At 53.7% G+C, this 27,788-nt stretch overlaps 1 protein-coding gene across 6 annotated transcripts; it reads right to left on the bottom strand.

Moving 5' to 3' along the window:
- Positions 1 to 27,240, bottom strand: SLC44A2 (solute carrier family 44 member 2). 6 transcript variants are annotated; one of them, XM_045491890.1, is made up of 22 exons: positions 27,102 to 27,240; positions 11,910 to 11,958; positions 10,013 to 10,086; positions 9,801 to 9,885; positions 9,181 to 9,265; positions 8,879 to 8,989; positions 8,740 to 8,800; positions 8,529 to 8,652; positions 8,325 to 8,408; positions 8,122 to 8,234; positions 6,376 to 6,507; positions 6,181 to 6,280; positions 6,005 to 6,097; positions 5,733 to 5,817; positions 4,866 to 5,128; positions 4,686 to 4,780; positions 3,956 to 4,059; positions 3,767 to 3,840; positions 3,607 to 3,677; positions 3,336 to 3,424; positions 2,171 to 2,255; positions 1 to 1,326 (listed from the first exon to the last, which is right to left on the bottom strand). In XM_045491890.1, exons 1-22 carry the CDS (start codon positions 27,130 to 27,132, stop codon positions 1,220 to 1,222), a joined length of 2,115 nt encoding a protein of 704 aa, XP_045347846.1. In that variant the 5' UTR covers positions 27,133 to 27,240; the 3' UTR covers positions 1 to 1,219. The 6 variants fall into 6 exon arrangements, with proteins under 6 accessions (XP_045347846.1, XP_045347845.1, XP_045347849.1 ...); XM_045491889.1 differs by having other exon boundaries at positions 1 to 1,731; positions 27,102 to 27,236; XM_045491893.1 differs by lacking the exon at positions 27,102 to 27,240 and adding an exon at positions 12,514 to 12,735.
- Positions 27,241 to 27,788: the final 548 nt, after the last annotated feature.

Genomic DNA, 27,788 nt, shown 5'->3' with positions numbered 1-27,788 from the left:
CTCTGTACAATAGGCACTTTATTAGTGGTTGGAATGCAGTTAACACGCAAGAGTGTGCAGACAGAACGAGGGGGCCTGAGGGATGGCGGGCAGACACAAGAGACTGGGACCCCAGGCCTGGGTTTCTCCCTCTTCCGGACCCTAGCACGGTGCTGATGAAGTCAGGGGCCTGGGACGTGGCGAAGGGGGAACCAGGAGACCAGGTCCATGGAGTTCCACAAATTTGGCAAAAGAATCCTCAAGGTGAGGTGACTGCGCAGAGGCGGCCCGGTTTGCTCACGGCATCTGCCCCCGCCCACCCCTTCCCCTGAAATCGCCCCTTGGGGGATTCAGGTTCTTTCTCTCTTACAAAGAGAGCTGTGTCAGTAACTGGCAGGCGAAGGGGGGAAATCGGGCCCAACTCCTCCAGCCAGCCAGCCAGCAGGTTCCCATTAAACAGCCATTAGCGGCCTCCTCCCTCCTGCACCGGCTCTGCTCCCAGCTGCCCTCCCCCAACACACTGGCTCCCTCTCCTTCCGTGACACCCCTGCTGTGGCCTCCCATGCCAGGAGACACCCCCACCTGGCCACCCCACTCCCACCCCAGCCACGTTCGGCGGGGAGGGGACAACAGAAGGCACTCCTCAGCTGGCCCCGGCTCAGCCGTTGAGACAGACAGGAAAAAGCTAACAGACCCTTTAATGCACGTCCAGGTTAAAAAAAAAAAGAAAGAAAGAAACGCCTGTGGCAGCCTGTGAGTCAGCCGTTCAGCCATGGAGAAGGGGCTTGGTCCTGGCCGGAGCAGACACGAGAGAACGGGGGCCTGAGGAACCGCAGCCCGCTTCGGCCACCACTCTCGCAGACGCAGACACTGCCCCGTTGGAAGGCAGCGACAGGAAGCGGGCGGCGGCCCACAGAGGTCGGGCCCCACTGCAGGTCGGATGTCAGAGGCCTCAACGGACTTCTCCCCGTCCAGGCCAGCGAGAGCTGGCGTGACTCGTGCCGTCTCGGGGCGCCGCCAGGAAAACTCCGAAGGCCCCTCGGCACAGGGGAGGAGATGCCCCGAATCCTTCAGGTCCCTGGGGTCCAGTGATGACCGGACAGGTGGGGGCGGGGCGGGGGGGGGGGCGGCAGTGACAGGACTTCACGTGAGCCCAGCGGGCCAAGGGTTCTGGCCCAGCTGCCGAGCACCCGGTGTGAGATTTCTGGAGAGGTGTGTGGGGTGTGGGGGAGCGGGGCCTTTAGGACTCCGCCAGCTTCTTGTTGGTCTTGTTCAAGAGCCTCTTGAGGTTGGGAGACATGAAGTAAGGCCTCTCGGCTGAGCCATCATTCCTCTCCAGGTCCTCCACTGCGGAGAGAGGCCCCAGAGACCGTGGCATGAGGGGAGCCCCCGGGCAGGGGCCTCCGGGGACGGGGGTGGGGTGGGGGGGACGGGACGAGGGCCACAGAGAAGCCTCAGAGGATTAGGAAGCAAGACACGCCGGGACAGGAGAGGGGCGAGCCGTGGAAGGCTCGGGAACGGGACACACACACGCTCCCCACGCTCCCAGGCAGGGGAAGTCCCGCATGCACCCCCAGTCTACGGGGAGGAAAGGAGGAGGCCTGTGTGGCCCCCACGCCTCCCTCCCTCTCTACTCCTCGACTTCTGCCCGCTTCCCCTCCTCCGCACTCCCCTTCAACAGGATGTCTCTCAGCTCGGGCGACATGAAGTAGGGTCGCTCCTGAGAGCCGTCATTTCTTTCCAGGTCCTCACCTGGGCTCCCCCCAGGAACCGGCAGGGGGAAAATGGGGTGGTCAGGAAGGGAGGGAAAGAGGGAGGCAGGGAAGAACAGGGAAGCCAGCAGGCATGGAGTAGAGGAAGAGAAGAGAAAAAACAAAAAACAAAACAAAAAACAGACAGATGGAGAGACCAAAGTTAGTACAGCCACAGATCCCCCCCCCAACAAAGCCAGAAACCCCAAAGCCGAGGGCCCAGGGAGAGAGCGTTCTAGCTGCAGGCCGGACCAGGGCACAACGGGATGGAACAGCTCCGAGCGCAGGGAGGAAGCCGAGAAGGCATGCCAGGGCCCTCGGACGCCCGGGGAAGCTGGGGGCACCTGGCCGTTGGATGCATAGCCCCATCAGAAGATGTTATGCCCAGAGGGGAGAAGGCAGTCAGGGCCTGGCAAGGGTTTGGGTGAGGGGTCACTCACAGAAGCAGAGGAACAACGTGTCCACACACATGCCGTAGACACTGAAGAAGCCATGGGCAATCAGGTAGGAGCCGATGATCACCGTCTAGGCAAGGGGAGCCAAGATGTTTCCACCCCAGCTCCCAGGGCAACTCCCACCCGCCACACCCTCCCAGGCTGGGATCAGGTCATTTCCCTGCTGATAAGCCCTCCTTAGAGTAACATCCAAAGTACTGCCATTCACTCCTTGCTCTCTTCAACCCCAGGGCCTTTGCACATGCGGTTGTCCCAACTTAATCTAGTTTAAGGTCTCCTTATCTTTCTGCTTCCAGCTCATACGTGGAGTCCTCAGATACCACTTCCTCTACGAAGCTGCTTCTGACAGCTAGACCCTGGCTGCAATTTTATGCATGTTTAGGGTACTACAGACATAACGCACTCATCCCCATCAGACTGTATCTGTCCCACTTACTTACTGCTATACCCCCAGCAACTTGGAGGCTCACAGGGCCTTGGCAGGTATCTGATAAACATTTATGCACTGAAGGAAGTGGGCCATGGAGAGATTAAATACCTTGCTCAAAGTTACCATCTTAGAACGAGCAAATAGAGAGTCAGATAAAATTCTAGGTCACTGGGCTCCAAGGCCTGCACTGCTCTTAGGGTGCATGACATTACCTCCACGGCCCCATCACCTCCCTGCCCCTATCTCCACCTCCTTCCCCCCACACCGGTTTCTTCATTTCCTGGCACAGTCCCAGCTCACGGCCCCCGAACCTCTTCCCTCTGCCTGGATGTGGCCTGTTATCTCCTTCGGATCTTAGATCTGACATCACTTCCACAGTGAAGACACCGGGCCTCCCAGACCTGCCCAAATCCTCCCGCACAGGCTCTAACGGTTCCCCGTAAGCCTCGCCGGTGGCACGAGTCAGTGTGCAATCGTGCAGCCACCCGTATCGTTACTGACTGATGTCTACTTGCCTCTGAACCGGAAGGCCCCCTGGAGGGAAGCCCTTCCTCCCCCTGTGTCTGGCACACAGTAGGTACTTACTACGTGTTTGTGGACTGAATACATAATCAATCCCCCACCTCTGACCTCCATCCACATCTGTCTAGTTAAAAGAGACCAGGAGGACCCCAGCGCCTCCTTCTCCCTGGATCCCCACCCGTCCCCAAAGGTCCGTACCAGTATAGGGACCCAGTAATAATTGAGGGGCGGTGCTGTGTCCTGCACAATCCTGATACGGTGGGTGAAGAAAAAGAATGCCAGGATCCCTGGAGAGAGGGAGGTAACGGAGATAGTTGAGGGTTCTAAAGGGACTAAAGGAAGCGGCCCCTCCCCCCAAGAAGACCTCAGACACCATGGCAGGCGTCACAAAAGAAGATGTGGGGCCCGACAGCACTTCACAAGTCACCCCAACCACAGCCCCCCCAGTAGGCTGACCAGCGGCACTCACCCACACTACCCACGATCAGAAGTTTGCCCAACAGGAAAAGGAAGTCGGTAACTTTGTCTAAGACAGCCACTCTGCAGGGGACAGTGAGGAGCAGGCATGAATAGGGGCTCAGGGACCGGGGGGAGGAGGGAGGCAGCCAGAGGATGGTGCTTTCCCTGACCTGATGATGTTTCTCATGAGCAGGAAGAAGGCATTCCTGGCCGAGGTGCAGAAGTTGGTGCCGTAGATGGCAATCTGGAAGGAGAAGGAGGAGGAGGAGGAGGAGGGATCAGGCCCACCGGCTGGGAACGAGGGCTGCTCTCACCCAGCAGGAGTTGGCGGGTTGGTTTGGGGTCCCAGGTCTACTCACCATGATGTAGGCATTCCTGTTGAGGAACCTGATGAACTTCTCCAGGCACCAGAAGCAGCATTTGAGACAAGTCATGAGGAACTTGGCAAACCTGTTCTCTGCAGCTAAGAGAGAAGAGAAGGACACAGAGGTGAGGGGAGACCCCCGGTAGGGACCACCCTCCACCCTCATAACATGCATACAATCCAGATTTCCGGAGCCTGCCTTCTCAAAGAGACAGGGAAAGGAAACTTGATCCAGAACCCTCGGGGGGCCTGGCCCTCACCCAAGTAAGAACCAACCGGGCCAGGGGCTCGGACCCCTACGAGGGGCCCAATCTTGAAGCCTTTCATCCCAGCTTCTAGGATAGGGACCAATCACAACCCACACACCTGCCCCAGCCCCGCCTCCCAGGCAGAAGCCAATCCTTGCCGCCTCCTTGGCCCCACCCCAAAGAATAACCAATCCAAGCTCCACCGCAGCAAAAAACAAAAAATAAGTCTTAGCCCCGCTCTTCTCCCCACACACAAATCCTAGTCTCTTCGGGAACCAATGGTGCCCCAGGCCTCCTGGTCCCGCGTCCGCCACCCCAGGGTTAAGAACTCCACCCATTGGACTCCCTCAGCCATTCTTCCACCTTAGGAACTGATCAAGCTCCCTACAAGCAGAAACCAATCACAGTCCCATTGCCTTAACCCCGCCCCCCAGCCCCACCTCCCGCTGGCCATGGTGGGCCGCTGGTGGGCCGCACCTTTGAGGCGCTGATCCAAGTATTCGAGCATCACTCGGATGATCTGCACAATGGCCAGAATGAGGGCGCCAAAGGCCAGGGAGCCTGTGTGGTACCTGAGGGCCAAGGGGGTGGTCAGCGGCCAGGCCAAGGCTCCTCCAGCCCATCTCGCCCCCAGCCCCAGACCACCCAGCGTCCCACCTGAGCGCCCGGCCGAAGGCAGAGAAGAGTGGGAAGGCAGGCAGGTCGTCTGGCTTGTGCAGGGCCCAGTAGTAGGAGGCGAAGGCCCCAGCCAGCGTGACCTGGCCCAGGGCCAGCACGAAGTTGGCCAGCCAGAAGAACATGAAGGCATTGAAAATCTGCAGGCCCAGCAGGGCCCGGTGGTAGCCGGATTCACCACCATAGAAGGCGAACTGGCAGTGGGCACCGGGGCACAGGCGAGATTCATTGGAGGAGGCGAACGTCTGCGGGAAGGATGGGGAGCCGGGTCACAACATAGGGGCCAGGGGCTCGGAGGGGGTTCTGGGCATCAGGCCCGGGTCAGGTAGGCCATGGAGTGGGACAGGAGTCATGGGAGTCAGAGTTAAGTCAAGGGGTTGGGAGTTCCGTATAGGGGCTTTTAATAGGGGTTCTAGAAGCAAGACGGGATTGTTGACTCCACAGGTGTCGATGAGGCAGGATAACCTATCCTGGGGATCAGAGTGGGGTCATGCATCAGTTGAGTGGTCACGTGGACAGGACAAGAGTGGTAGAGATCAGTATGAGGACCACAGGGGTCAGGACAGGGGCTTATGAAAGGCAAGGAAGGGGTTCTAGAAACAAGAACTGCCTATCATTGGATTAAGGGCGGGGTGTGGGGCAGGAAATGAAGTCAAGGGGAGAAAGGGGGGTGTGGCCCAGCATTTAGGGTGGGGTGGGGCTGCCCAGTTGGAGCTCTTCCCCTCCACGCTCCCCACATCCAGCACAGGGCATACAGCAGGCACTGAATGTTTGCTGAATGGTCCCCAAGCGGGGAGATGACAGGTTTCAGATAGCCTGTGGGCTGCTGGGGAAATAGCTGACCCCCACCTCAGGGTTGCAGGTTTTCCCGGCAACTTGGCAGGTGCCGTCATCAAAGATCTTATAGACAGCTTCGTTGGAAGTGGACAGGAAGCTGGAGGTTCATTAAGGAACCCAACATTTGGGACTAGGGACCCCAGAAAGGCTCCATTCCCCCCACCCCCTGCCACCAGGTTCCGGCCCTGCCCCCAAGCTGCAGGTCACTTCCAGGCAAGTTTGGCCCTTAGCCACCTGCCCCACCCCGGGGGGGGGGTCAGGGATCCGGGTCTGACGGTGGATACACAGCAGTGCTGGCCCAGTAGGCGATGCAAAGACACAGCAGGAGGAAGGTGACCAGTGGGTAGAGCAGAGAGCACATCACGTATCCCACGGCCCTGGGGAGGAGCAGACACGGGCATCAGGGCCCCAGCAGCCCCGGGGCAAACCCCAGCCCAACCCCGGGCACCCTGGCACCCACCTGCTGGCTTCTTTGATGAGTGCAATGGCGATGAGGATTCTCTTCCGCAGAAAGATGAGCAGTAAGATGATAACAGCCTCAAGGATGCTCAGAATGATCACTGCGGGAGGCAGAGGGTGGCAGAGGCTGCCAGCTGCCTGTCCCCGCTCCCTCCCAGGCCTCACCGGAGGGCAGGGTTGGGGGGCTGGGACTCACTGAAGGCCATCCAGGTCTGCCGCAAGTGCAGGTACACGCGGAGGTCTGTCTGGAAGCCGAGGTCCACCAGGGAGATGTCGGAGCCAGCCTCGCCACGCAGTCGCGTGTACTCCATGTAGCAGTGAAATATTCCTGCACAGGGGACCGACCTCAGCCCACGGAATGCTCCCCCGACGTTGCAAAGCAGGGGGAAACACCCCCATTTAGCAGAAGCAGAAACCAGAGCGGACAGAGGCTGCCAGTGCTTGCTCCTGCCTCAGAGCCTTTGCACTTGCTATGCCCACCGCCTGGTACCAGACTCCTCGCACCCTCCTTGTCTCTATTCCAATGGCACCTTCTAATGAGACCTTCCCAAACCCCTTCTCCCGTCTCAAATCACACACCCTCACACTCGACTTCTTATCCCCTCTCTCTGCTTGGACCTGCTAGAGAGTTTTCTAGTTTATTAGTATTATTCTTTTTTAAGATTATATTTTTATGTAATCTCTACACCCAGCCTGGAGCTCAAACTCACGACTCCGAGATCAAGAGTTGCACACAGCTGGTTTATTATTTCTGGTCCATCTTTCCTCGCATCCCCCAGGACCTAGAAAACTTCCTAGGACACATAGGCGCTCAATACGTGTTTGACGCACGCATGCCTGTAGGAATGAGTGAGTGACTGAATAGGTATCAGGCTGCTGTGTGACTTGAGGTTTTCCTTGCCACCTTATAACAATGATTCATGGGTGGGGAGGAAGGATATGGGTGTTAACATTCAGTGGGGCCGTATTAGGGACTTTTAATGTTCCCCTTTGCTCTTTGAAGAATAAAATTATAAAATCCAGATAAAGTAAAAAAAAAAAAAAATGGGGGTGCCTGGGTGACTAGGTTAAGCGTCCAACTTTGGCCCAGATCATGATCTCACGGTCTGTGAGTTCGAGCCCCGTGTCGGGCTCTGTGCTGACAGCTCGGAGCCTGGAGCCTGTTTCGGATTCTGTGTCTCCCTCTCTCTCTGCCCCTCCCCTGCTCATGCTCTGTCTCTCTCTGTCTCAAAAATAAATTTAAAAAATTAAAAAAAAAATTTGCCTAAGATGCCAGCACCCAGCCAGAAACCAGTGATTAACGCGAGTGTTTTAATATCTGTATCCTCACACTGGATTGCCTATCAGGCATCTTTCCCCTGGAAAGTTTGTCTAAATAATCAAAATACAAACCACTGAATTCTGAGCATGACCTCTGGGTTCCACGGGCCTGAAATCTACAGCCCCCACCCCACCCCCCCGCATCTCATCTGCACACTTTTTCTCATTAAGCCTCCTAACTAGTAAATACTAATTATCCTCACTTTATAGAGGAAGAAATTGAGGCACGGGGAGGGTGAGTCACTTGCCCACGGTCACGGAGGAAGGAATTGGCAAGGCCAGCATTTAATGCCCAGCTGTCTGGTGCCAGAGCTCGCATCTTTAATCACTGTGTTAAGTAGTCTGCTTGAGAATGCTTTTTGATGTAGATAAAATACAGCTCCAGGTCCCAGCCTGGAAGGCTACGAGTTAACCCATCCCCCATCGATAAACACTGAGGTTGTTTCCAAGCGCCTGCTCCCATAAACAACACCGAGATGAACATCTTCACAAACACACCAAGTAGAAGAATGGAGAATGTCTCACGGCTTAGGACAAGATTCTTGCCGGCCGCTGTCGGGTCAAAGGGTACAGGCATTTTGCAGACTGGGGGGTGGGGAGGGTGCCGGGAGGGGGGACGCACCGTAGCCCAGCACCAGAATCACCATGATGATCATCACCCAGACCATAATGCCAGCCAGGAAGCGGAGCAGGACAATGAACAGGAGGCTCATCACCATGGCGATGACCAGGCCTCTGGGGATAAAATGGGGGCATGAGCACAGCGATCGTCTCACCAGCCCCAGGACACACAGACAGGAAGGGCCACCTTCCCTCCCGACTTACATGACGATCCAGTACCAGGAAACTGTGTAATCTTCAAATATCCGCATGGCCAGCTGCCGCGCCTCCAGGACCCCATTGGCCTTCCTGGGGAAGGGCAAACAAGGCTGGTGTCAGAGCCCCTCCCTGATCGGGCCAGCCCCAGGGGATGCCCTGTCCCACCCAGGAAAGGGGAACACCGCCGTGACGGGCGGCGGCGGTCCTCACTTGGCACCCTCCACCAGCTCTGTGATGTTTTTTCGAGAGCCGTGCCCGTCCTCATAGGTTGTCTCGTTGCCCACCATGAGGACCCCCTTGTGGGCGTGGATGGCTGGGAAGCATCGCCGGGCCACTGCATGGAGCAGGGAAAGGGACCAGTCAGGCTGAGCCCCCGAAACCTCTCCCCGGCCCACCCAAGCTTATGGAACCCCAGACTCACAGGGCTTGCTGGGGATGAGGACAGCAGGGCAGTCGCCATCCCGAAGCACTTCAGCCACACCCTGACAAGAAAGGGGGGGGGGGCGGTTAAAGCCCCAGGCCAGCACTCTGCCCCCTGCCCCCACCTGGGCTCCCCTCACCTTGTTGCCCTGGAAGCCAGGCACACAGAACTGCTTGTAGTATTCAAAGTCCTGGGATCTGTGAGCGTTCAGGTAGGTGAGGTAACGGTCGGGGCATTTCTCCACGCAGATCTTGGGGGGGCAGGAGGCAGGGGTTGGGTGGGATCATGACAGACACCCGATCCCCACTCAGGACAGAGGTCCCACTTCCCATTCACCAGGGAAAAGAAGGGGCTGAGAGAGAGAAGCTGTCGCTATAGGGAGAAGAGGCCCCGGTGACAGAAAGCAGGGACAGCAAAGAAGATAGGGAGAGGCCACATTACCTGGGGGGTGGGGCACTGGAATTCCAGCAGGACCAGGGGGCTGGCACACTTCACAATGTTGAAATAAAACAGGTAGGGTTTGTTCCTGGGGTTGGGGAAGGGAGATGGAAACTGTCACGATGGCATATAAAATGTCTCATGAAAACCACAACCTTAGCAGCGGCCACTCCACACCAGGCGCCGTTCTAAGCTCTGCCTTTTGGCTCATCTAACCATCACAACAGCCTGTTATCGTCCCCATTTCAGAGCTGAGGAAAATGAGGCCCAGAGAGGTTGAGACACTCGCCCTGGGTGACACAGCCAGGGAGTGGCACAGCCTGGATTGAACTCGCTTTTGGCTCATCTGTTCATCACCATGTGACACCAGATCCAGGACTGTCTCCTCTCTGTCCCTCGCCTAAAGTGTGAGCGACCACACAAGACTCTTAATGTCTCACTTAGTGCTGTGTCCTCCAGGCCTAGAATAGTAGCTGGAGAAAGTGGGAGCTTTATAGATACTTGTGGACTAAACTAATGGATGGATGGAGGTGGGGGAAGCCTAGAACCTTCTCCCCCGTGCTCACGAAGCCTTCCCGCCCATGCCTCCCCAGTCCCACCAGGCCCCAAGGAACCAGACTCACGCATTTTTTGTGCCCTTCTGCCCGCAGAACTCGCCTCGGCTATCGGTGGGGTAGATCACCTTTCGAGGGTCCCCATGGGTCCAGGCTGTGGAGGGATCCAGGGACACTGAGGCACGGCCATCCCTGAGCATCATCCCCGTTCCTGCCCTAGAGGCTGTGGCTTGCCCCCCCCCCCACCTTGGAACCCCAACCCTGTGCCCTCCTCCACTCACCTATGATGCCTACGGCCACATAGCCCACAATGGCCAGGAGGAGGAACACACAGCAAATGATGTCTGTGCAGCCCCTGGGGAACAAAGAACAGCATCTGGGTGGGAACCTTGGGGACTGTGTATCATGGACCCTATGCTGCCCGGAACACATAACGCACATCCACACATTCCTTACTGGTGTGAATGCTGTACCAAAGAGCATGTACATTTCGCCTTTTTTTTTTTTTTTTTTTTTTTAAAGCAACCTCTACGCCCAACAAGGAGCTGGAACTCCCATCCCAAAATCAGGAGTCCCATGCTCTACCCAGACAGCCCGGCACCCTTACATTTTGATACCTAATGCTACACTGTTCTTGAAGCGGTGGGCCACAGTGTTCAGCTCTCTTCTGATTCAGAGTGCCCACGTCCCCACACCTCTAATAGCAATTGGCAGTAATGTTTTTTAAAATGTAAACTATTTTGGGGCACCTGGGTGGCTCAGTCGGTTAAGTGTCTGACTTTGGCTTAGGTCATGATCTCATGGCTCATGAGTCCCAGCCCCGGGTCCAGCTCAGAGCCTGGAGCCTGCTTCCAATGATGTCTCTGTCTCTCTCTGCCCCTCCCCCGCTCACAAGCTGTCTCTCTCTCTCTCTCTCTCTCTCTCTCTCTCTCAAATATAAATAAACACTAAATTATGCAGGAATGCATGCAATGAAAAAATAAGTCACCCACATGGTCCCTCTCCCTGTAAGTAAACTTTGTTAATGATTTTTCTTATTTTCAATTTATTTATTTACTTTTTTAGTAATCTTTACACCCAGCGTGGGGCTGGAACTCCAGACCCTGAGATCGAGAATCACATGCTCTTCTGACTGAACCAGCCAGGTGCCCCTCTCCTGAGTCTTTTGGGTTATTTATTGGATACAAATGTTCAAAAACCATTTTTTGTTGTTGTTAACTCAAGTGATTGTGATACACCCACTGTTCTGTGTCTTGCTGTTTTTCACTTAATATTTTGTCAGTGATCCACGTCACCACTTACAAGGGTTTTTGTACGTTTTAACAGTTGCGGAACAGTAGGACCCAAAGATCCACTGTAACTTATCAAACTAGTTCCAGTTCCCAAAGATGCACATTCAGATTGCTGGGTCTTGTCATTTTCAAAAAAGCAGCTACATCATCCCTTTTTGTCCAGGTGTACAAGGTTGATGGAGAACTTTTTTTCCCTAGAAGTTTACTCTTTGGAACAAAGAGCTGCACAATTATTACTCTTTTTTATTAAAAAAATTTTTTTTTAACATTTTATTATTGAGAGACAGAGAGACACAGAGCATGAGCAGGGGAGGGGCCAAGACATGGAGAGACACAGAATCGGAAGCAGGCTCCAGGCTCCCAGCTGTCAGCACAGAGCCTGACGCTGGGCTCGAACTCACGGACCGTGAGATCATGACCTGAGCGGAAGTCGGAACCTTGCCGGACTGAGCCACCCAGGCGCCCTTAGAACTGCACATTTAAAAATTCGTATTTCCAAATTCCCTCCAAGAAGACACTGTGCGGGTTAGATTCAGAACAGCCTAAATGCCAATCTTTTTCATCTTTGCTAACCCATGGTGGCGAAATTCTATTTGGTTATTGTTTTATCCATTCCTTTACCTATCAGTGAGTTTGAGTACTTTCCCATAACTTCACTGCCTATGGTATTTCTTGCTCTAGAAATTATCTCTTCCAGTATTTTGCCTGAGCTTAAAAATGCATTTGTAAAGACTCTTTGTATATTAAGGAAATTAGTTCTTTAATTGTCAAGTTGCAAATATCTATCACCAGTTTGTTGGAGAGCAGATGGGGGGGGGTGGTAAAGAAATGGGTAGAGGCAATTCCAGCAGAGACCCCACCCCTCCCAGGAACCCAGAGCCCTTACCTGTGGTAAATGGGTCCTTTGAAGGTAGGGTCATACTTCTGTGGTGTTCCTGAAAATCAGGAAGATTGAGCAGGGTGACCAAGAAGGGGATGGGAGCCCCCGCCCCTCCCGGAGAAGCCCCTAGGGGTACCCTCTGGCCCAGGGAAGAGTAACTTCCAGAGAGCCAGCGAGTTTTTTCTGCCTCACTCCACTTCCAGGCGACCACGCCCGAGCCCCCAGTGCTGGCAGGCCAAGGCAGGGGGTGCAGTCGCCCACCGAGAACAGCCCCGAGTTATCCCCTGGCGGCTACCCATTGGGGAGGGTGCTGGACTAGGGGGTTGGGAGCCAGGTAGGGAGGGGAGGGTCCAAGGTGGGATCTGGAGAAGGTTCCGGCAGGAGTACCGGGGAGGGGGCTACGAAGACAGGCTCTTCAGGTGAGGGGGGCTGGAGGGACCTCTGAGAGGCAGCTTCCGGGCAGGAACAGGGCGAGGGGTGCAGGCACGTGAGCATGAGACGCTACAGGCAGAGATCGGCACGTCTGCTCCCCACTCTTGCTCCCCGCGGGGTCCTCCCGCTGCCCCCTCCAACAGGCCAGGCCCGGGTGCGCAAGAGGGGCGCTGCCTACCGTGCTTCCCGTAGTAATGCGGCCGCTCGCCCCCCATCCCCGCGGGCGCCCAGCACCGGCGCCGCCCGCCTGCTCCGAGCCCCCTCGGCACTGGGTCTGGACGCGCGGGCGTCCCGAAGGCGGGACCGATGGACCCACTGGCGGCGGCTCCTCCCAGCAGAGAACCAGGCGGGGCGGCCCAAACCGGTCTGACCGGCCCTAGCGGAGCAGTTGCCTCGGGACGGACTGGCCAACGGACGGAGGGAGGGGGGAGAGGCCCGGGCGGGGCCGCAGCTGCTCCCGCCACTCACCCGCCACCCCCGATTTAGCCCACTCGGCTCGGCCCCCCACCCCCCGCCGCTCCCCCTCCTGCCCAGCCCCCACCCGGGGGACTCTGGCTTCACCCAGCGGCCTCGGCGCGCCCCCCGCGTCCCAACCGGACGCCGCCGCGTGGAACACCTCTCAACCCTGGAAGGGCGCCTGAGATTGCCCCATTCTCCAGGTACGGAAACTGAGGCGTAGGGAGGTAACTCGAGATACGCGCCGCAAAGCAGGCAGATGGCTGCACCCAAACTCCCAAATATAGAGTATTTGAGCTGAAAATTCTCAAACCAGTTTTTATTTTGGTCTGCATAAAAAAAGAAAAAAAGAAAGAAAGAAATGCCAACAGTTAAACGTTTGGGAAACTCCATATAAAAATCCATATCGCCGGTCTTCTCAAGACTGGCAAAATGGGACCTGCAGCCCAGATGCCACATCCCTGCCTGGCACTGCCCTTTGTGGCCCCCAGGGCTATACACCTGAGCTCACCATCCCAGCACACATCCCGACTGTGCATCCTGAAGCCAGTGTTCGGTAGAACATGTATTTATTGAGCGCCTACTGGGTGCAGGCCCAGGGCTGGGCGCTGAGTATACACAATAGCAAATGGGAGCCCAGTCTTGTGCCTCTGTTCTTGTGAAGCTCCCCTTCTAACCCCATGGCCCTAGAATCAAATGCTCCTTCTGCCCCGTCGAAGCTGCAGGGCAGTTCAGCCAGTATCTTGCCTGCCCTGAGCAGCCTCAACTGTGAATTGGGGCTGAAAGTATAAAACCAAAACCGGTCACAGACCAATCACAGGATACCAGGAGGTATACAGTTGGCATGGACGTACTACAGTTAGCGTAAGGGTGTTTAACTGATGTGGAGATATACGGTAGGTATGGAGGGACCGCCAGTAGGGGGCATACAGCCTGGCGTTATACAGTTGGTGTGGAAGCATACAGCCAACAAAGAGGTATACAGTTGCCATGGGGGTATTTGATCAGTGTGGGGTACACAGCAGGGGTGGGGGTATACAGCTGGTGCAAGGAATATAGTCAGCAAAGGGTTGTGCAGCCAGTATGGGGTATACAGTCAGCTGGCTATATTATACACCCCCACACCAACCATCCACTCCCCGAGCCAACTGTATACTCCCTCAGTCATGTGCCTGTTCTCTCTGTACCCGCCCCCCCCCCGCCCTGCCCAAGAGCTCTCTTTGAGGCCAGCTGTACACTTTATAGTATAGTGGATTATACGTTTGGTGCAGTAGATTAGCAGGAACACACATTCAGTATGAGGCATATAGTCAGCAACGGGGTTATATAGTGTGGTCATATGCAGTTGGTGCTCGATAATTGTAGCTGCTACCTCAGAGCCAAGCATTCCCTGGCAGGGCTCTGGTCACTAACTCAGCTTGTCCCTAAAGGAATGTACCTTCCCCCCAGGGGCCTCCAGCTGTGGAAGCCCCACCTGACCCCTGGCCCACAGGCTTCAGCAAACAGGAGAGGTTCAAGGCTCCAAGCCATGCCCTTGGGTGACCAGGCCTTCCAGAGAAATGCTGTGGTTCCTGTGGTTCCTGCCAACCCCAAGGCTGGCTGGTCCCACCCACCCAGTCCAAGCAGTGGACAAAAAAAGGCTCCAGCCTCTTCCCAGCTATGCTAGGTCCCTTGGGGACACTCCTGCAGACTCAGGACTTCAACCACCAGCTCCACCCTGATGATTCCCAAATGTCGGTCCCCTGAACTGCACGCCCCTTGTGACACCTGTCTCTTGGGGGTCTCACGGGCGTCTCACACTCAGCACAGCCACACCCAAGCCCCTGATGGTCCCCGACGAGCCCCGGCTCAGAAAAGGCAGCTTCATCTTCCCAAGTGCTCAGACCAGAAGCCTGGGACGCCTCTCTTTCCTTCACACCAGCTCTGCCATCAGAATCTTCAGAATCCAACCACTTTCTTACCACCCTTGTCACCAGTGCAGGCATCTCCACCCGGCTCTCCCGGCTCCCAGCCTTCCCCTCACCCTCCTGTCTGTTCCGCCCATAGCAACCAGAGGAGTCTGTGAACATCTGAGTCAGGGTATGTCTCTCTCTCTCTGTCCAGAACCTTCCATGGCTCCTGCCTCACTCGGAGGAAAACCCCAACTCTTCACCATCATCTAAAAGGCCCTCTGTGCTCAGCCCCGCCTCCTTGTTCTCTCCCCTTCACTTGTTTGTTTCAGCCTCCCTGGCCTCACTAGCTATACACAAACTCACCAGGCATGGTCTCATCTCAGGACCTTTGCACTGGCTGTTCCCTCTGCCCAGAAATCTCTTCCCAGAGATGTCCATGTGGCTCTACTTCACGCAGCCCTCTGCTCAGTCATCCCCTCCTCAGAGAGGCTTTCTCTGACCATCTTATCCAAAACAGCATCCCTTTTCCCTCTGTCCCATCACCCTGTTTTATTTTGTTTTTTATCACTACTTGGCACGTCGCACATTTACATATTGCTTGTTTATTGTCTGCCCCCTTGCTGTTCACAGCACAAGGGCAGGGGTTTATATCTGTTCTGTTCATAACTGTATCTAGGGCCCAAAATAGCACCTGGCACTCAGTTAGTGTTTGTTGAATGAACAAACCATGTATAGGTAGCTAAGACTGAAAGGAGAAATGTAGCTTAGAGTTTTCTAGTATTTAAAAAGTTAACTTGTGGGGGCGCCTGGGTGGTTCAGTTGGTTGAGTGTCCACCTTCAGCTCAGGTCACGATCTCGTGGTTCGTGAGTTTGAGCCCCGCGTCGGGCTCTGTGCTGACGGCTCGGAGCCTGGAGCCTGCTTCAGATTCTGCGTCGCCCTCTCTCTCTGCCCCTCCCCTGCTCATGCTCTGTCTCTCAAAAATGAATAAACATTAAAAAATTTTTAAGTTGACTTGTGAATTTTATACATCAAGAATTTAATACTTGATAAATGTGGAATTTTCAGTGGGCAGGGAGAGGATAAATCAGGTCGTGGCCTCAATTGCGTTCGGAAGAAAAAAGTTAACTCCACTCCCAACACATAGCAAAACAAATTCCACATGGATTAATCATGCAAGAGAGATAAAGACTCAAAACTATTGGGGCCTCTGGCTGGCGTGTGACTCTTGATCTCGGGGTCATGAGTTCGAGCCCCACACTGGGTGCAGAGATTACTCAAATAAATAAAAGTGCTTAAAAGAGAAAAAGAAAACACCTCAAAACTATTACAAGTATGAAGGGAAAAACACAGGAACATATTTCTCCATCTGATAAAAGGTGAGACTGGTAAAGGTGGAGAAGGGATAAGGGGAGCGCTGGAAGTTTCTCCATGTTAGCTGAATGGCAGCCAGGCTGGCAGAGTGGAAGGAACCATATAAGAGTGGGTGGTGCTGACTACGGAGTATCTTTCTGACTCGAGCTCTGTCCTCATTATGGTGGAGGTCCTATCATCAACCCATTTTACAGTGGAGAAAACCAAGGCCCAAGGAGGAGAAGTGGCTCGCCCAGTCATCTACCAACCAGCAGGAGATCCTTACTCCAGGTCCGATGGGTGAGTGGGAGCCACTGAGAGTGTCTGAGCAGGAGCATAACCTGGCCGGGCTGGGCAGGGGAAGACACACAGAGAGGTTTCAGCTCTCAGAGAAATTGGTGGCTGTGGATGAGACAGTAGGGCCATGACCTTGCTGTGTGAACTTGAGTTATCTCTGTAAGATGGAACTAAAGATGCACAGCGGCGCCTGGCATTGGCTTGGCCTAGGGCCTGGCCTTGTTGGTTCTTGAGAAATACAGGAGGGAAGCTTGGTGTGAGCATGTTACGGGTTCCATTAGCTCTCATTAACTTTAGCAGGTGGGAATAGGGGGAGGGGCAAGTTGAATACTCCTGGATTCCTTTTTTTTTTTTTTAAGTTTATTTATTTATTTTGAGAGAGGGAGTGAGAGAGAGAGAGAGAGAGAGCGAGCAGGTGGGGGAGAGGCAGAGAGAGAGGGGAACAGAGGATCCGAAGTGGGTTCTGTGCTGACAGCTGACAGTCCCAACACAGGGCTGGAACTGATGAACTGAGAGATCATGACCTGAGCTCAAGTCAGATGCTTAACCCACTGAGCCACCCAGGTGCCCCAAATACTCCTGGATTCTGATCATCAAGCCTGATCCAAACCCTGCAGGATGAGAACTCGCTGAATCTTTGCAACAATCCTGCAAGACGATAACAGTGCAAATGCCCCAATGCCTCCATTTTACTGACCGCTTCACCATGTGCCAGGCGCTTTTCCAACACGGTGCATGCTTTTCCCTCAGTTCATCCTTACAACAGCTTTGTGAGATTGATCCCATCGTGACCTCCACTTGAAAGATGGGGAAACTGAGGCCCAGAGAGAAATGACATACCTGTGGTGAGCAGTAGATCCGGGGGGCTGCCCAGCTCATGAGTTAGGACCTGTATGAATTTCCTGTGCCTGCTGTATCAAAGTGCCACCGAATGGGTGGCTTAAAACGGCACAAATGCATTATCTTACAGTTCTAGAGGTCAGACATCCCAAGAGCATCTCCCTCGGCTAAAATCAAGGCACTGGCAGGGCTATGTTCTTCCGGCTGGTTCTGTGGGAAAATCTGTTTCCTTACCTGTTCCAGCTTCTAGAGGCTGCCAGCGCCCCACATTCCTTGGCCTATGGCCCCTTCTCCATCCTCAAAGCCAACACACCCGTCAAGCCCACGTCCACCACATCTCCCTCTCTGACTTGTTACTGCCTCCCTCTTCCCTTTATAGGGGTCCTCCCTTGTCCTTGGGTCCACCTGGATAATCCAGGATAATCTCTCCATCATAAGATCCCAAATTTAGGGGTGCCTGGGTAGCTCAGTCAATTAAGCATCCGACTTCAGCTCAGGTCATGATCTCACGGTTCATGAGTTTGAACCCCGCGTCGGGCTCTGTGCTGACAGCTTGGAGCCGGGAGCTTGCTTTGGATTCTGTGTCTCCCTCTCTCTCTGCCCCTCTCCCGGTTGCACTATCTCTCTCTCTCAAAACAAAATAAACATTAAAAAATGGAAAAAAAAAAAAAAAACCCTAAATTTAATCTCATCTGCTAATTCCCTTTTGGCCTGTAAGCTAACATAGTCACAGGTTCCAGGAATTAGGATGTGGGTATGTTTGCGGGGGTGGGGGTGGGGGGAACCATGATTCTGCCGATCACAGTGTGTAACCATCTAGGCCAGGGGTTGACAAACTGTCATGGGGCGGGGGTGGGGTGAGGGGGCAGGGTGGAAGAAATCACCCACTGCCGGTTCTCACATGATCTAGAACAAAGAATGGTCTTTTTTTTTTCTTTTTAAGTTTTATTTATTTATTTTGAGAGGAGGCAGAGGCAGAGAGAGAATCCCAAGCAGGCTCTGTGCTGCCAGTGCAGAGACCGACTAGGGGGCTCGAACCCACAAACGGTGAGATCGTGACAGCCGAAACCAAAAGTCGGATGCTCAACCGACTGAGCCACCCAGGTGCCCCTGGGCTTTACATTTTTATTTTTATTTTTTTTAATTTTTTTTTTAACATTTATTTATTTTTGAGACAGAGAGAGACAGAGCATGAACGGGGGAGGGTCAGAGAGAGGGAGACACAGAATCTGAAACAGGCTCCAGGCTCTGAGCTGTCAGCACAGAGCCCGACGCAGGGCTCGAACTCACGGACCGCGAGATCGTGACCTGAGCCGAAGTCGGCTGCTTAACCGACTGAGCCACCCAGGCGCCCCTGGTCTTTACATTTTTAAATGGCTGGAAAATGTCAAAAGAGGAAGACTATTTTGTCATGTGAAAATTACGTGAAATTGAAATGTCAGTGGCTGTAAGTCAAGTTTTCTTGGTACATAGCTATGTTCGTTCCTGTTCACGTTGTTTGTGACTTGCTCTCGGGCCACAACAGCAGAGCTGGGTTCGCGAGATAGACCATACGTGGCCCGCAGAGCTGATAATACTTACTCTCTGGCCTCTCTGTAGAAAAAGTTTGCCACCCCTTGGTCTCTAGGCCATGAACCAGCAAGTGTTGAGCCGGGTTCTGTGCCAGCAGGTTTCATGTGCTCTCTTTGTAACAATCAGGAGTGGTATTATTGCCCACAAAAGGGCTGGGTGAATGGACAAGCCCTTTCCCTCTCCAGGCTGCCATTTTCCTGCCTGGAGAATGGAATTGATAGCTGTATTTGCTTCGTGGGTGTTGTCAGGATTCAATGCTCAAAAAGCACTTAGCAAAGTCTGGGGTTCAACAAACACTAACTAGGAGCATGGTCCCATTTGATAGAGAGGGCCAAATGAGGCTCAGACCGCACAGCTGGTGAGGGACAGAGCTATGTGAATCAAACCAAGGCCCCTCTGGCTCCAACCCAGGCCTTTTCGGTGGCAGATACGGACAGAGGCAGAACTAAAGATGTAACAGTATGGGGGGAAGGTGTGGAAAAGCTGGGCCAATAGACCAGGCTGGGTGGGGGACCCTTGGGTCCTGGCCTTGCTGGGCACAAAGGCCGTCCCAGCTGGTGCAGTGGGTGTAGGAGATAAGGAAACTGATACAGGCTGCCCAGTCACAATGCTGGAGCCAGGACATCAAGTGCCACCCAGCCCCTGTGGCTTCCAGATAATTGGCCAAGTCCCCAAGGCCTGCAGCAGCCCAGGGCCTCACCCACACAGCCAGGCCGGCTCACTCAGCCTTCCCAGAAGTCTGTGCCTGCCTGGGCAATGGGATCCCAGCCACCCAGATGAGTCCCTTTGACCAAGAGTTTGGGGAGGAAAGAGTCTGAATAGGAAAGGTGAGAGTCACAGTCCTGGTCACAATGCTAAGAGCAAAAACAAAACAAAAACAAACAAACAAACAAAAAAAAAACAACAGAGCACCTACTGTGTGCTGGGCCTGTGCTGGGCACCAAGCCAGACATTTATTTTTATAAGCTCATGCCATCCTTGCAAGGCTCTCGGTGTACAGGACTCAATACAGAAACCAAGGCACGCGGATGCTTCCTGACTTGCCCCAAATCACACAGCCAGTTGGAGCTGGGATTTGAACTCTGCCCCTGACAACCATGCCCTTGAACTCTATGCCCTGTGAATAACCCCCACAGATTGAGCATTTACCATGGACCAAGCGCTCGGCTAAGGGCTGAACCCGCATCAGTTCACTGAACCCTGAAGACAGCCCCAAGAAGGAGCCAATGCTGTTGTTAATCCCATTTTATGGATGGAAACACTGAGGTTCAGGTATATGAAAGGTTCAGGGACACAAAAGGTGCAGGTGCTAAAGGGCTAGGAAGAAGGCGGCCGGACTGGAGCGGAGGCAATGCTGGATTCTGGGACCTGGCAGAGTCAGAACTCTGTGCTTAGCTCTTCTGTAGATGTGCTCATTTACTTAGCACCTTGGTACCAGGTGATTCATGCCTCTGGATAAGTGCTGTCACCTCTGTCCTGGTCTGGCTTCTGCCGTTGCGCCTCACAGGGGCCGGAGGGTGCCTGTGGGCACCCGAGTCAGGCCGGTTCCCTCTTCTGCTCAGAATTCTCAATGGCTCCCACCTCTCTCAGAACAAAAGCCCAAGTCCTCTCCACGGCCCACAGACCCTGTACCCTGTGCACAGGCCACGCCCTCTCCCTGAAACATTCTTCACAGCTCCCTCCTTCCTGCCTCTGATCACCTTAGCATGGTCTTAAAATTTTTAACTCCGCCTCAAGGCCCTAGAGATTACTCCCACTCCTCTTCCCTGCATGATTTTTCTCCTGAGCCCATCTCTGACATTCCAAGAATTTCCCTCATTTATCTCAGCATCTCGCCTGTTTCCCCCTCTTAGTATGTCCGCCCCGCCACGGCAGCACCTGCTGCTGCACCGCACCTGCCCCAAAAGTGACTTCGTTCACGTTAAGTAAACGGTGTGCTTATCGAGGTAAAAACGCCGCAACCAGAAACAACCCTTCAGACTAAGAACAATCACTCTCCCTCTCACCCTTGGCCCAGAGCCCAAACTTCCTCTCCCTGGTTTCCCTTTCCTCCTTCCAGACAGTCTAAGTACACATGCAGAAGCAAATTTGTAGCTGTTTATCCCCCCACGCCCTGTTTTGCTCCACATATTCTTTCCTACTTTGCTATTTCACATGCTAACATAAGGAGGTTAGATCTACTTCAGCTGTTGACAGGACAACATAGTATCTCACCCTGGGAACAGGACCATTTTTCATTAAGCCGGCCAGAGGAGCCTTAAAAAAATACCGTAAAGATGCCACATACACACACAGAAACAGGCTAAGCTTGTGCAAAGGATTTCTTGGTTCTGCTACCTCTGCAATGAGGGCAATTAGTCGAGGGTATGTAAAGGGCTCTTTCACTAGGAAGACTAAAATATTCTGTGTGGTTGAGGGCTTATTTTTAATTTTTAGCCCCTCCCCTCTGCCCCCATGAGAGTATATTTATTTTATTATGTAAGAGACTAAAATCCTCTTTAAAATGAGGGGGGCGCCTGGGCGGCTCACTCGGCTAAGTGTCCGACTTCGGCTCAGGTCATGATACCGCAGTCGGTGAGTTCAAGCCCCCGTGTCAGGCTCTGTGCTGACTGCTCGGAGCCTGGAGCCTGCTTAGATTCCGTGTCTCTCTTTCTTTCTGTTCCTCCCCCTCTCGTGCTGTCTCTCTGTCTCTCAAAAATAAATAAATGTTAAAAAAAAAATTTAAATCCTATTTAAAAACAACTCTCCCTTTGGGGATTGACTGGGAAGGAGCATAAGAGAACTTTCTGGGGTAATGGGAAGGTCCTTACTGGAGATGGGCAAATTTTCTTCAGTTAAAGGGGAGATAGTTAAGATTTGAAGCTTTGGGTTTCACATATCATCTCTGTCGCATGTTCCTTTTTATTTTTTAATTTAAATTTATTTATTTATTTATTTTTTTTAGAGAGAGGGAGAGGGGAAGGATCCTGAATAGGCTCGGTGCTGTCATCATGACGCAGGAACTGGACGCAGGGATCGATCTCACTGAGATTTGTGACCTGAGCGGAAATCAAGAGTCCGAGGCCCAACTGACTGAGCCACAGAGGCGCTCCTTTTTTTTTTTTTTTAACAACAATTTACAAACAATGGAGCCATTCTTAGTCCATTGGCCTTACAAAAACAGGCCACAGCACAACAATGTGAATACACTTAACACTATTGAAACATACAAGTAAAAATGAGTAAGATGGTAAATTTTAGGGTTTTTTTTTTTTTTTTTAAATTTTTTTTTCAACGTTTATTTATTTTTGGGACAGAGAGAGACAGAGCATGAACGGGGGAGGGGCAGAGAGAGAGGGAGACACAGAATCGGAAACAGGTTCCAGGCTCTGAGCCATCAGCCCAGAGCCTGATGCGGGGCTGGAACTCACGGACCGCGAGATCGTGACCTGGCTGAAGTCGGACGCTTACCCGACTGCGCCACCCAGGCGCCCTAGGGTTTTTTTTTTATGCTTTTTGTTTTGTTTTGTTTTTTTTTTTAACCACAAAAGATTAAAATAATAATATGGATTGGTCCTCCTTAGGCATGAGGGGCTTGTGGGGTGCTGGGAATTTTTTTTTTTTTTCCCTCCAGATCTGGGCGCTGATTCCATGGGTGTGTTCACCATGTGAAAACTTCTGGAGCCTGATGCATTTAGGATTTGTTTCCTTTTACGTATGAACTGTCTGCTTCAATAAAAAGTCTCAAATACTCTTCTGGAGGGACGCCTGGGTGGCTCAGTCGGTTAAGCTTCCGACTTCGGCTTGGGTCTGATCTCACCATTCATGAGTTCGAGTCCCGCATCGGGCTCTGTGCTGATAGTTCGGAGCCTGGAGCCTGCTTCAGATTCTGTGTCTCCCTCCCTCTCTGACTCTCTACCGCTCACACTCTGTGTGTGTCTCTCTCTCCCTCAAAAATAAACATTAAAAAAATTTTTTTTTTAACATTCCTCTTGATTGGTTAAATATCAGGTTGGGTAAATATAAACTATTCCATCCACACATACATTATACGACTGTCAGAAAAACACCGAGGAAGCTTTCCAGGCACAGACATGAGAGATGTCTCCAAGATACATTAAACAAAGAAACAAAAAGCGACAAACAAACAAACAAAAAGCAACATGTGAGGGGCCCCTGAGTGGCTCAGTCGGTGGAGTTCCCAACTCTTGGTTTTGGCTCAAGTCATGATCTCACAGTTGGTGTGTTTGAGCCCATTATTGGGCTCTGCACTGACTGTGCAGAGCCCGCTTGGGATTCTCCCTCTCCCTCTCCTTCTGCCACTCCCCTGCTTGCCCTTGCACATTCTCTCTCAAAATAAATAAACTTTGAAAAAAAAAAAAAAAAAGAAGCAACAGGTGAAACAAACACCCTTTCATTCGGTAAATAGCTGTGGAGTACCTACTATGTGCCAGGCACTGCGGATACCCCTTCAAACTGAACACACACAATCTTGCCTCAGAGTTTGCAGACTAGGGATTTGCTGACATTTTTGCAAAAGGGGGAAAAAACAGCCACTAGGTAAGGAATATGTATATAATTGCATGCGAAGTTCTAAGGCCTAGACTCCATTTGGAAGAAAGCACTAGATGCTGGAACACGGACGCACTTTGCCAAGAAGGTTGTGTCATGCTGAGAGACGGAGCGCAAGGGAGACCTTTCATATAAAGCCACACAGTCTTTGTATCTTTTGGATTTTGAAGCATGTGAATGTATCACCTCCTTTTGAAAAAAATAAACTTTCTTTTTTTTTTTTTTTAATTTTTTTTTTTTCAACGTTTATTTATTTTTGGGACAGAGAGAGACAGAGCATGAACGGGGGAGGGGCAGAGAGAGAGGGAGACACAGAATCGGAAACAGGCTCCAGGCTCCGAGCCGTCAGCCCAGAGCCCGACGCGGGGCTCGAACTCACGGACCGCGAGATCGTGACCTGAGCTGAAGTCGGACGCTTAACCGACTGCGCCACCCAGGCGCCCCTGAAAAAAATAAACTTTCAATTAACAAGTAAATGTCCTCTCCCAACAATATATTTTAATGTTTATTTATTTTTTGACAGAGAGAGAGAGAGAGACAGAGACAGAGCATGAGCAGGGGAGGGGCAGAGAGAGAGGGAGGCACAGAATCCGAAACAGGCTCCGGGCTCTGAGCCATCAGTACAGAGCCTGACGCGGGGCTTGAACTCACAAACCATGAGATCATGACCTGAGCTGAAGTCGGACGCTCAACCGACTGAGCCATCCAGGCACCCCTCCCAACAATATATTTTAAAAATCAAATGCCAGATCCTTGCTGTCAGCTGAGTTGGACTCTAGCAAATGGGGCCAGGGAATCTGTTGTTGTTGTTTTTTAATGTTTATTTATTTTTGAGAGAGAGAGAATGGGGGAGGGGCAGAGAGAGAGAGAGAGTGAGAGAGGATCTGAAGCAGGCTCCGCACTGACAGCAGAGAGCCCAACGCGGGGCTGGAGCTCATGAACCATGAGATCATGACCTGAGCTGAAGTCAGATGCTTAACTGACTGAGTCACCCAGGTGCCCCTGGAATCTGCTTTTTACACAAGCACCATTACTTTTTTCCCACCTTCCCCCCGCCCCCTATCGGAGTGTATTGTTTTAAGTTCTAGAATCTTTTTCCATGCTCATGCCTGGGTGGGTGGGAAGGATGGCAGTACCCATTGATGTCATCCGTCAGGGCCAGGAGCCATTTCCCAGTTTCCTCATATCATCTAAATATGGTGTCTGCAGAGGAGGGAGCTTCCTGCCCTGCCCAGTCCCACCAAGTCTATGCCTAGACAGAGAGGGCTGCTTTTCCATCAGCTCTGGAAAATCCATGTCTCCGACATTATGGGCCCCAGAGGCCTCTTGGCATGTAGAGAGCCTACCAGCCACTGTGCAAAATGCTGCCCAGCAGTGAGTATGGTCTGCCTAGACCTGCAGACAAGGATAGAGTCTCAGAGGGGTCGCCAACTCTCCCATGGTCACACAGCTCCTAAGTGTCAGAATCAGGATTTGAACCTGAGTCTGTCTGACTTCACCCCCTGAGGTCATGAAAGCTGAAGGATGGGAAGGCATTGGGATACAAGGGCTGTGTGAGGGCTGGGATATGGTTTTTTAATGTTCTTTAATGTTTATTTATTTTTGAGAGAGAGACAGACAGCGTGCAAGTGGGGGAGGGGCAGAGAGCGACAGAGACAGAGAATCCGAAGGAGGTTCCAGGCTCCGAGCGGACGGCACAGAGCTCTGATGCAGGGCTCGAACCCATAAACCGTGAGATCGTGACCTGAGCCGAAGTTGGACGCTTAACCCACTGAGCCACCCAGGCGTGCCCCTGGGAACACTGGGCTCTGTGAGCAACCCTTGCAACACTGTTCCCAAAGGAAAGCCCCTCGTTTCCTGGCAGGGACTTCATGGGGCAGCCTGAGGGCCCCAGGTTTTTGGTTCTGATGAGAATGAACTATTATTTACAAACTACGTGAGATCCCCCACTTCAAGGAGTCAAGGGGGGGGGGGCCTGGAGGAGGTGATGGCCTGGCTTGCAAGACATAGCTGCAGTCTCCACCTCAGGCTTCCTTGGGCGTCATAGAGAAAAATAATTAAGCAACTGGCTGGTTTATTTGCTGTTCCTTCTGCCTAGAACACACTTCTCCCAAATCTTCCCATGACTATTGGCTCTAACTCCAGCCCTGGGTCACCTAAAATAATCCTAGATGATTCTCCCACACACATGCTGTCCTGTTCGCTGCTCCACAACACTTAACAACAACCTAAAATCATACATTTATTCAAGAATTTTTCTGCTTTGTTCACTGCTGTGTTCTCAGTGTCTAGACCGTGCCTGTAAGATGCTCAAAAAATACTTGTTGATGGAATGGGCTCCCGGTGCTCAGCGTAACCTCCGTTGGGCACAGAGGTCCCCTGTCTGGAGTGCGGGTCTGGCAGGGCCTGGGAGGGTTTGCTCAGGCTCATCTATGGCTGGTTCCCTTTGGCCAAATTCAAGGCTTGATGAATCACATCCTTGTCCACTCTGACTGCCATCCCCCACCCCAGCTCCTTAAAGACATCAAAGATCCCTCAGGTGCTGCCCACAGGCAGGCAGGGCCTGACCCGGGCTCCAATCTGAGATTCCCAGTTCAGAGACAGCCAGCCACACCCAAGGGATGCACAGCACCCACAGATACAGGGTCTGGGGTTTGAGCCAAACCCAAGAGCAAGGAGGCCCCTCAGGACATTGGCTGGCAGGGAGGGGAGTGGCTGGGTAGTGGCCAGGTCCCTGTGTTTCCCTCTTGGCTGGGCTGGGCAGGGAGGGTCCCAGCCTCCCCCATCTGTTTCTCTCTACAACCTGCTGAGGCCACTGTGGAGGCAGTGGGGAGGGAGGTACGTCTCCAGTCAGCTTGTTTTTCTTGATTATTTTTGAGTCGTTTCCTGCCCCCTCCCCAAAGCCTCTGTCTCACAGTTTCCAGGAAGTTCCTGTCACACAAGGAGGGGCAGCAGCGCCCCTTTGCCCCAGGGGAGAGCTGCGTGGGACATGTGCCCAGCTCAGCCCTGGGACCCAAAATGGAGAAGAGAAAGGAGAAACTGAGGATGGCAACCCCCCTCCGTGGGAACCCTGGGAAAGGCGGGACTGCAGGGCGTGGGCAGGGAGGGGCCTCATCTTGGCCCCAACCTCGGGGGCCCAGAGGCGAAGGCCACCCACCCCGGGAGGGGGGGGGTCCGCGTCGCAGAGACTTTGTGAAACGGTAGCGGGCACCCCCCAGCCCCTTTGTACACGGCCAGGAAAGTTTCTCAATGGCTTCCTCTTCCTTACAGCGACCTCAACGAGGGCGCCCTTCTTTCTGTCCTTCCAGGCCGCTAGCAAGAACCGATGGCCTTCCACCCCAGCATTCGGTCTGCCCAGGCTTGCCTCAGTTTCCCCATCTGGCCAGAAGCCCGAGATGGCTACTTCCAGGGGCTGTGGGCGGCAGAAAGAAGCGGACTAAAGCGACCAGAAGAGGAGGGGGATTTGGGGAAGTCGGGGCCCTGTCCCTTTTCCGAGCCCCGGTCGCCAAGCCTCCCCTCCCCCGCCTGGCATCTGAGCCGCCCAGATAACGGGACCTCCCCGGGTGGAGCATGCGCCGTGCGTCCTGGCCCATCAGCCGGAGGGGGTGCGGGGGCTCCCGGGAGAGGGGACGCAGGGCGACCCGGCGGGAGCAGGGGGGCGTGGGGTCGGCGCAGAGAGGAATGCTGGGCCGAGAAGCCGGAGGGGGGCCCCCAGCTGCAGCGCGGGTGTTTGAGATCTCCGATGTCCCCCTCCCCCAAAGCCCCCCAACTCAGCAGAGGCGGTCGCGGGCCAGAGGCGGCTCCTACCGTAGGCTCCGTCCTTCCGCTCGTCCTCCATGGCCGCGTCGGGCGAGGAGGGGAGTCCGAGCCGGAGCGACCCCAGCCCGCGCGGGCGGGAGGCTCCGCGGGCTGCAGCGCCCCGCCCCGGCCCGGTCCGGCCCCGCCCCGCCCGCCCGGCCAGCCCCGCACGCTGCCTCCAATGGGAGCCCGGAGCGGGCCGGGGCGGGGCGGGGGGCGGGGCCGGGCTCGGGAGAGGGTGGGGCCCCAACCTTTGTTTCCATCTGGGCTCTCGGGAGACTCTCCAGCTTGGCGTGTTTGGTGGGCTAGGAGCAGTGGTCACCCATTCATTCGTCCGCCCACCCATTCACTCATCAAATAGGTATTGAGCGCTGACTGTGTGCCAGTGAAACAGACAAAAAGATGCCTTTTTTTTTTTTTTTTTTATTCATCAGATCGGCAAGAATTTTAGTCTGGTAACAACCAGCGGGGTGAGCACAGGCTGTGGGACAAAATGTTACCTGGCAAAAAAAGATTAAATCCAACCGCGTTCACCCTGTGCGATTCATCTCTGCCATCGACCCTGGAGAAGCCATCGGAGGTGCGTGTGCATGGGGAGCACCTGTCAAAGGTTGCTACCTGCTGCTTTGACAGTCATTGTAAAAAACGGGGGAGGCTTGCACGCGCGCGGACAAAGGCGCGCACGCAACGCGCTGA

Source organism: Leopardus geoffroyi, chromosome A2 (assembly GCF_018350155.1).
Source record: "Leopardus geoffroyi isolate Oge1 chromosome A2, O.geoffroyi_Oge1_pat1.0, whole genome shotgun sequence".
NCBI classification, from domain to species: Eukaryota; Metazoa; Chordata; class Mammalia; order Carnivora; family Felidae; genus Leopardus; species Leopardus geoffroyi.
This window is presented reverse-complemented; position numbering and strand designations above follow the sequence as displayed.